The sequence below is a fragment of the Leptodactylus fuscus genome, chromosome 1 (genome assembly GCF_031893055.1).
Source record: "Leptodactylus fuscus isolate aLepFus1 chromosome 1, aLepFus1.hap2, whole genome shotgun sequence".
Classification (NCBI taxonomy): Eukaryota; Metazoa; Chordata; class Amphibia; order Anura; family Leptodactylidae; genus Leptodactylus; species Leptodactylus fuscus.
In genome coordinates, this window is record NC_134265.1 from 274,401,153 (window position 1) to 274,410,555 (window position 9,403).

A 9,403-nucleotide genomic window follows, 5' to 3' on the forward strand; every position below is an offset into this window, starting at 1 on the left:
AGAAGTATAAACTTTTTATAGAGTTCCCATTTATTTTGTAGCCAAAAAACAGCAACAAAAAAAGCTGTGTTTCCGCAATGTGGGGCCTTAGCCTTAATCTGACTATCAACCCATATACTTATTGGTAGACTTGAGACCAACCTAACAGCACCAACAGCAAATTTTTTGGCTTCTTATATTTAGCTTACTGACATTAAATTATGATTTAGCTATTACACATAATCCTAGCATGTATAGAGTACTTTATGTCTACAAAGAACAACAGAAGATAAGATAAAGATGAATAGTGACATTTTTTTTTTATTTTAAGTGTAATATTAAAACAAGTGGAAATCATTTCTACATGTGTCAGGTCAATATATAAAAGTATTAAGTGAAGGGGGTTTGCATATTTAAATTGTATATCCTTAGGAAGTCAACACAATACACAGCGACCTGTTGCTGAACAGGAATCCACAACCTGTTCAATTGGTTCTTAGAAAGAGGAACAGTCCAAAAATCTTCCATGCAGTAAAACATGCCATACAAAATACAAAAATAAAATTTCTTTATTTTTAAATTACACATAAATATAAGATACAAATGTATTTTTAAAATACAGATAGCAATAGTCACACTTGTTTTGTGTACATATGAAAATACAGCATCTGAATATTTAACATACACCGACACATTTTTATAAATGCAACCAAATGTCAATAAGTGTTTTTGATTGTTTCCGAACTCCATAAATATGGAAAAAAAGTATGTTGTAAAGTCACCTAATTTTGCCTCACGTCTTGAAGCAGTTTATTAATTTCAGCCACAAGTTCACTAGCATCCATAAGTTCGTGTTTACCATCATTGAGATGATTAAGAACATTATCAAAGTCATCTTCTTCATAGTTCTCTGGGATTTCCTCCATGGCTGGTAACCACTTTGATGATGGTTGTGCACTGGAATGATTTCCTAAAGAAGGTCCTCCAACATTGTTGGGATTTTGAAAATGTGTGTTTGCTGCCCACGCAGCAACCCCTTGGGGGTAACTTACTGTCTTAGCAGGCACTTGGCCTTTCCGTCTCTCTAAAGAGTTTGAGCGATCAGCTTCACTACTTTCAGTGTAGGTGTCCATAGATGGAGGTAGCAGGCGTTGGAAAACACTGCTCATTTCAGTGAGGAGTGAAGACGTGCAGGCTTCAGCTGCTTCCTCGTCCTGAGACTCCTTGCCAAATGTAGAAAAACTTTTTTTCTTCTCATTCTGATCAGTAGGAAGCATGTCGTCCTCAAGAAGAGGAACTTGTTGTGTCTGCTGCTGGGTTTGTGGCTGTGTCTGTTGGAGAGGTTGGACTTCTTCACCAGGGATGAACATATTATTCCTGTAGTCTGCAGATGGAGAGGGAAGAGGTGGCATCCAACACTGGTCTGAATGCCCTAGAACCCGACATTCTTCTGTACAGTATCTCATAACTGCAGGAAATGAGAAAAAAACAGAATGAATAAGTGATGGAGCAAATGCAGCTATATATTTCTACACGTCCTAAAATCACAATACTAAATAGGTGCTTGGACTGGCCGCAGATGTGCTATAAATAGCCACTGTTTCTTCCAAAGAGAAGCTGTTTTTCTCATTATTACACACACGCTGCCCTCTCCATATATTCCCAGACACAGATTTTTCATAGGCTATGCCAAGGATCACTTTCCATTTTTTTTTTTTATAAATGGCTATCATCAATTCATCTCTATCCTGACAGGGCCTATTACAATACCATAAAGAGAAAATGCATTTTTCTCCTAGTGGAGTCACTTTCCATTCCAAATATCATTTTCTATAAACTATCTAGTATTTTTTTCCCTTACCATACAATCCTGCCTTTTTCACTGTTAATGCCTCAGTGACAGACAAGTAAGCAATGTGTTACCACTGTCTCAGGCAGCAATGGGTTAAATGCGTAATTGGTGCTATTTATTAGGGATAAGGAAAAAAAAAAAAAATAACCCAGGTGTATTTGGATGAAACTAACAGACACCATGGTCAAATTACTAAAGCAGTGCATTGGGAAGGATGAAAAGGCAAGAGGAAACAATACAAGCGGACAGATGGCCTGGCTGGAATACAGCATACGACCACATTGAACATAGGTTCCATCTGCAGGACCCTTACAACTGAGGACAGCAGGAGCTGGGGGCTGTGTGGAGGGAGTGCTGTCACTATCTGTGGGGGAGGGCCCCCAACTCATTGTTCTCCTAAAACCCCTTTGCACTTAGCTGACATTTTTAAATAGATTAGTAAACACCCCTCTATGATACCTAACTTGTGTGGGGCTACACTCGCGCCTCTTAGCCTAATAAAAGAGCATTGTTTAGTAGATAAACAAAATGGGAGCTGTAAAATCAGAATTGTGCCTGTGCAGGGTGACCTTGGGAGGGCATGGTGCTGCTGATGGAAGCATTCAGCAAAATCATCTGTACAGACTCCACAAAGAAAGCTTTTCTGTAATCACAGCACTCTCCTGCTCTGGCATCAGCTCTTAGAAATGGAACATTTGCTACATAGGACTCACTGCTGCTGCTGCTGATTTGTGAACAACTATTGATTGTTCACACACATGGAAATGCTGATGTCCTAACCCGTCACCGAGACATCATATGATCTTCCCACTATTACATTATAGGTAACATGACTTCTATACAGCACAGAAAGATTCTTTATATTATATGCGAAAGCCTGCTAGAAACGAAGCAGCGTGTAATACAAGGTCTGCACCACAGCATAGAGGACAAATACTCTTTATCCCCATATTAACTTACATGGTATCACATGATATGACTCTCACAGTTTAGAACATTAAAATGATTCTGAATACCATAAGTGTATTCCACTGAAGATTTCCTGTGTTGTAGTCCCACATTATTATAAGGGGGTGATACAATTATTGGTTATTTGGAAGGGGAGGGGGTTAAGTTTACAAGGCTCCCCATATTAGAAGAGGATCTGCAGCTGGAAATGGATACCAGGGATAAGAGTTTTGGGTAGTTTTCCTTGAAAGGGTTAAGCGATGATTATTTGCATGGTGAAACAAACAACTAAGTTTTTTATGACACTAGGTTATCTCCCCTGGCCTAACCTTTTAGCATAATTCCATATAAGAATAAAACCTACTGCTTAGCTAAAACTGCTTTTGCTCTGGGCAAAATGCTCAATATTGTGGCTGTCTCATCTCTAGCAGCTGTGCTCTATAGCTGAAAGCAGGCAGAAGCAGGCAGCAGAAAGTGGAGAGTTTAAAGGTTCCTTTGTGTTTCATGTTTATGTTACATTGTATCCTTTCTGTATCAATCAGACAGCTAAAAAGATACAGCAAATGAAATAGACAGGAGACATGACCAAACGTACCTGGAGGAATTCTATGCCCATCAGTAAGGAAAAGTTCACTGAATCCTTCTCCTAGAAGTCTGTCAATTGGAGAATCTCTGCCCAGATCATAGTCACTGTCTCCTGCTTCACTATCTCCTCGGCCACTGTCTTTCAGGCTAAATTTATCCATGTCTTGAAGGGCATACCTGCAGAATGGTATAGAATATGTAAGTATCATTATATCACCTCGAATCAAACCTCTGTATACACAAGCCTGAAGAGTTATTAAATATCTCACCTGTAACTTCTAGAATATTTGTTTCCTCGAAAGCTTGGTCTTGGCTGGTACTGTCCCTGGTGAAGCATGGAGAGCAGTTGGGATACCTGCCAACAGACATGAAGAAATAAAAACATTATTACAGTCTATTAGGTGGTAAGACAATAGGCAGATTATGCAGTAAATCTCCTGTATTACACATAGATGAATGAATGGGCCTGTTGTATACAGTCTGGACTCCCAGTAAGAAAAGGGATTTCAAGGATTTTAAAATCTATATCAAAAAGTTAGACATGTAGAAACAGAGAAAGAAAGAATCAAACAGAGAGAGAGAGAAGGAGAGAAAGGATACCCTGAGAATGTGTATAATATAAGAGTTCCCTCTTACCTCTACAGCAGGCGTAGCATGGGTCAGTTCCAGAGCGAAGGTATCTGGTACATGATTAGATGAAATTGTCATCAGACTGTTCAGTGACTGTCGACTATGATGACTTTGCCTGCTGCTCATCTGGCCACGTTCCAAGGTAGGGGATGGTGATGGAGAAGACCTGTGGTGAGATCTGATAGGAAGGGTCCCATTCATCGTAGGCACTAATGTAATGTCCCCTTTATGAATTTGTCTTGAAGGCCTCTTTGGGTGATGCTGGTAAGTTGACTCTGCCACCCTGCAGTTATAAGATCCGTTGTCCTTCTTTTCTCTGTTACATCTTGTTGCAAAAACAACCATAATGACTAAAAGAACTGCACAAATAGCTCCCAAGGAAATAATAATGATCATTGAGACATCCATAGAGGCCTGGTTAACATAAGCGGCCTCTGTACTGCCAGTAGCATCAGGAGTTTCATGAATATGACATTTAAGAAGGGCTTTAGTAGAACGTGGAGGAGTTCCTTTGTCTTGAATTAATACTAGAAGGTCCCATTCTTGGATCGGGAAAGTCTCCATACTTATATTAGTGTAAATTTCACAGGATCTGGGATCAATAAGGAAAACATCATATTCATTCCCTGCGATGATGGAACAAGTAAGCTCAGAGTTCAGTCCAGAGTCTCTATCCATGGCCTTTATTTTGGTAATTAAGAAACCACTTTCAGCATCCCTGGGAACCGAAATCTTTGCAGTGTTATTGTGAAGAGTAGGGGCCACGATTACTGGAGAGTTGTCATTTTCATCTACCACTGTGAGAACCACTGTAGCATTTGTGACCAACTGTGGAACGCCACTATCTCTGGCCTGGACAGTGAAGATGATCTGGTTGACTTCTTCATGGTCAAATGCCCGTAATGCATATATTGCACCATTGGAGGGGTCAATAGTCACATAGGTTGCAATGGAACTACCTTGAACAAAGCTTTCAGGGATAATATAGGTCACCTGGCCATTTTCAGCTTGATCTGGATCAGTTGCCCTAACAGTTGTAATATGTGCACCAGGTAAATTGTTCTCCACAATAACAATCTCATATCTGTTGGTCTGGAAACGTGGTGGGTTGTCATTCTCGTCACTGATCTGCACAGCAAAGTGCTTTACTGTGGAGAGACTTGGTAGCCCCCTGTCCTCGGCTATTACAGTTAAGCTATACTCAGACCTCTTTTCTCTATCAAGAGTGGCGTTTGTCAATATTAAATAATTGTTTTCATATGTTTTTTGCAGCCGGAATTGTCCATGTCCATGGAGTTTGCAAACAATTTCTCCATTTAGTCCTGAATCTTTGTCCTGCACCCTTACCAAGGCCACAAATGTATCCAGAGGTGCACTTTCCGAAATATAAGCAATCTCTTTACCGGATGACATCAGGTTAATATTGATTTCTGGTTTGTTATCATTGACATCAATCACATTTATAATAATCTTGCAGTGACCTGGGATGGAATTGGGTCCCATATCCTGGGCCTGGACATCAATCTCATAGGACTTAGTGGTCTCATAGTCCACTTGCTTTATTAGTGTTAGTTGTCCCTTTTCTGGATCCATTCTGAAGGTTTCAGTAATTTTGGGGGAAACATTGCTGTTAAATGAGTACACCACCTTTCCATTTGCCCCTTCGTCTGGGTCTGTGGCATTGAGGTCTATGAGCAATGTGCCCACTGGGGCATTTTCAGGTAGCCTGATAACGTAAGACTTCTTCTCAAAGGCTGGGCTGTTGTCATTGGAGTCAGAGATGGTAATTTTGAGGATTGCTGAGCCATACCTCTGGGGGACCCCCATATCTGAGGCAGTGAGCTGGAGCTCATAGCTAGACTGCTGCTCCCTGTCCAGCTCCCTGACTACAATAAGTTCTGCATATTTGGCGCCATCAGTCCTGGTCTTTACCTCGATCTTAAAGTATTCATTCTCGGATAGGGAATAGGTGTGAAGAGAATTCTCTCCGACATCTGGGTCAAAGGCGCTGTCTAGGGGGATCCTGGTGCCCACAGCGGCACTCTCCGAGATCTCGATGGGGATGAGGGCTCTGGAGAAATGGGGGGCATTATCATTGATGTCCAGGACCTCCACCTCCACATGGAAGAGCTGCAGATGCTGGGTGGGCAGGGTGATCACATCAAACTCTATGGAGCAGTTTAAGTTCTTCTGACACAGCTGCTCCCGGTCGATCTTAGCCCCGATACTGATCTCCCCGTTGTCCTCCTTGACCAGGAGCAGAGGAGTCTTCCCCTGCTGCATGGCTTTAAAGCGCACCGAGGAAGGGTTAGGTAACTTGGCTAAGACGTCAGCCACATCCTCGGCTAGCCTGGCCACCACCGAGCCCACCATCTGCTCCTCATATATGCTGTACTTTAGGTTCTTCCCCACGATCACACATGGCTTCATGATCATAAGCAAACACAACGCACAGAAAAACACAGGGTTCATGTTCCTACCGATCCACTGTCTCCTCGGTCCCCAGCACAGATCCATTCCCAGCGAGATCGGGGCTCCAAGTAGTGCAGAGAAGTCCATACAGGAGGAGAGCTCCGGCTGCGGCAGTCCAGGCTAGCAGAGGCTGTGCACGGAACAAAGTTTTCTCATACAGCCGGCGGTGTGGAGCGGAGATGTGCTCGGCATCAGCAGGGATCCGGCATCAGCAGCGCTCCGGCACTAGCAGCGCTCCGGCACAAGCAGCTCTGCTCCCCATCACATCAGGATTACATTCACGTCCAGCATTGTATCCATGGATTGCAGGGGTCTTGCTGAATCTGCAGTCTTGCCCCCCTGTGTGCTCCTCTTCCCCTCGCAGCTCTCTGCAGCAGACTAAACACCCCTGCCTGCTGACTCCAGACTAAAATCTGGACAACTTCACTGAAAGTCAGACAAAGCTCCGGCACTGCATGTGCTGAATCCCGGCCAGCCAATCACAGCGCGCCCAAATCCGAGGCCAGTGAAGTCACATTAGTAGCAGGAGAATGTGCTGCTGGGGGAGCCGAGGAGAGGGGGGGGGGGGGGGGAGATGGGGAGGGGGCTCCTCCCTCTGCATTCACTTTACTGAACGTGCCCTAACAAAGAACCGACAAATTACTGCTGGACAGGAGAAACTTTACATCCAGCCTGTGTGGCAGATATATGCAGCACGTCCAGGCTGCTACATGACACACACGTCTCAACTATGTATGGAGCAGATAACAACTCCACAGGAGCGCTGCTTACTGGGGGTGTGGGGGTCCAAAACTGCAGATCTCTCACTGTACCATCTGTGCACTTATATCTCTGTTACCACTGCTAGATATGTGGGGGTCCCAAACTGCAGAGATCTCACTGTACCATCTGTACACTTATACCTCTGTCACCACTGCTAGATATGTGGGGGTCCCAAACTGCAGAGCTCTCACTGTGCCATCTGTACACTTATACATGTGTCACCACTGCTAGATATGTGGGGATCTTGCACTGCATAGCTCTCACTGTGCCATCTGTGCACTTATATCTCTGTCACCACTGCTAGATATGTGGGGGTCCTACACTGCAGAGCAGTCACTGTGCCATCTGTGCACTTATATCTGTGTCACCACTGCTAAATATGTGGGGGTCCCAAACTGCAGAGCTCTCACTGTGCCATTTGTGCACTTATATCTGTGTCACCACTGCTAGATATGTGGGTGTCCTACACTGCAGAGATCTCACTGTGCCATCTGTGCACTTATATCTCTGTCACCACTGCTAAATATGTGGGTGTCCAACACTGCAGAGATCTCACTGTACCATATGTTTACCTATACCTCTGTCATCACTGCTAGATATGTGGGTGTCCTACACTGCAGAGATCTCACTGTGCCATCTGTGCGCTTATATCTCTGTCACCACTGCTAAATATGTGGGGGTCCTACACTGCAGAGAAGTCACTGAACCATCTGTGTACTTATATCTCTGTCACCACTGCTAGATATGTGGGGGTCCTTACACTGCAGAGCAGTCACTGTGCTATCTGTACACTTATACCTCTGTCACCACTCACTACTAGATATGTGGGGGTCCTACACTGCAGAACAGTCACTATGCCATCTGTACACTTATATCTCTGTCACCACTGCTAGATATGTGGGGGTCCTACACTACAGAACAGTCACTGTATTATCTGTGTACTTATACCTCTGTCATTACTGCTAGATATGTGGGGTCCTACAGTGCAGAACAGTCACTGTGCCTTCTGTGTACTTATACCTGTGTCACGACTGCTAGATATGTGGGGGTTCTACATTGCAGTCACTGTGCCATCTGGGTACTTATATCTATTTTATCACTGCTAGATACGTGGGAGTCCTACACTGCAGAGCAGTCACTGTGCCATCTGTACACTTATACCTGTGTCACCCCTGCTATCTACCTATCTTCTATATATCTATTATATATTGACCTATCTATCTTGCTATCTTATATAGATCTTATCTATCTATCTATCTATCTATCTAAATCCAACAAATAAGTAGCGTTCAATCAATTTGAAAAACATAATATTGGATGTGTTTTATGTGCTCGGTGTTTCTGTTCCTCATCAAATCAAATCAAATAGTCTTTATTGGCACATCCGAATGGATATTTGGCATTGCCAAAGCTAGTAAGGTGGGGGGGGGGGGAGTTGAAGTCGAGGGGGAGAGTATGGGGGTGTGTGTGGCTGATTTGGGGTATAACAGTCCATGGAGTCTCATCTTCCTCTTAGTTGGTGACAGCTGTATGGGGGGGGGGGGGGTGATTTGGGGTATAACAGTCTGTGGAGTCTCATCTTTCTCTTAGTTGGTGACCGCTATTTGGGGAGGTGGGGTGGGGCGGGTGGTTTGGGGTATAACAGTCCGTGGAGTCTCATCTTCCTCTGGTTTGGTGACAGCTGGACACGTATTAGGCAGCGATCTCCACAGTGGCCTCTTCTTCTCCCAGTAGGATGTAGAGTTTCCTCTTCTCATCTACAGATGTGAAGTCTGGGATGTGGGCAGAGAGTCTTTGCTTCAGGAGCGTTTCTTAACCTCTCTCTTTCTCAAGTTTTTCCGAAGCCATATCTATCTATGGAAGTCTAGGTCTCTATCTATCTATCTATCTATCTATCTATCTATCTATCTATCTATCTATCTATCTATCTATCTGTCTGTCTGTCTGTCTGTCTGTCTGTCTGTCTGTCTGTCTGTCTATCTATCTATCTACCTATCTATCTGCCTATCTATCTACTCATAATTAGAGATGAGCGAGTACTGTTCGGATCAGCCGATCTCGAACAGCACGCACCATAGAAATGAATGGATGCACCTGGTACTTCCGCTTTGACGGCGGCCGGCCGCTTAACCCCCCCGCGTGCCGGCTACGTCCATTCATTTCTATGCGAGCGTG

General features: G+C 43.8%; 1 protein-coding gene across 1 annotated transcript; it reads right to left on the bottom strand.

Annotated features, from left to right (window-relative positions):
• Positions 1-530: 530 nt before the first annotated feature.
• On the bottom strand, positions 531-6,972 carry PCDH18 (protocadherin 18). The gene is made up of 4 exons (XM_075287987.1): positions 4,001-6,972; positions 3,634-3,719; positions 3,375-3,541; positions 531-1,447 (listed from the first exon to the last, which is right to left on the bottom strand). The coding sequence occupies exons 1-4, from the start codon at positions 6,551-6,553 to the stop codon at positions 762-764; spliced, it is 3,492 nt and encodes a 1,163-aa protein (XP_075144088.1). The 5' UTR covers positions 6,554-6,972; the 3' UTR covers positions 531-761.
• Between the last annotated feature and the right edge of the window lie 2,431 nt (positions 6,973-9,403).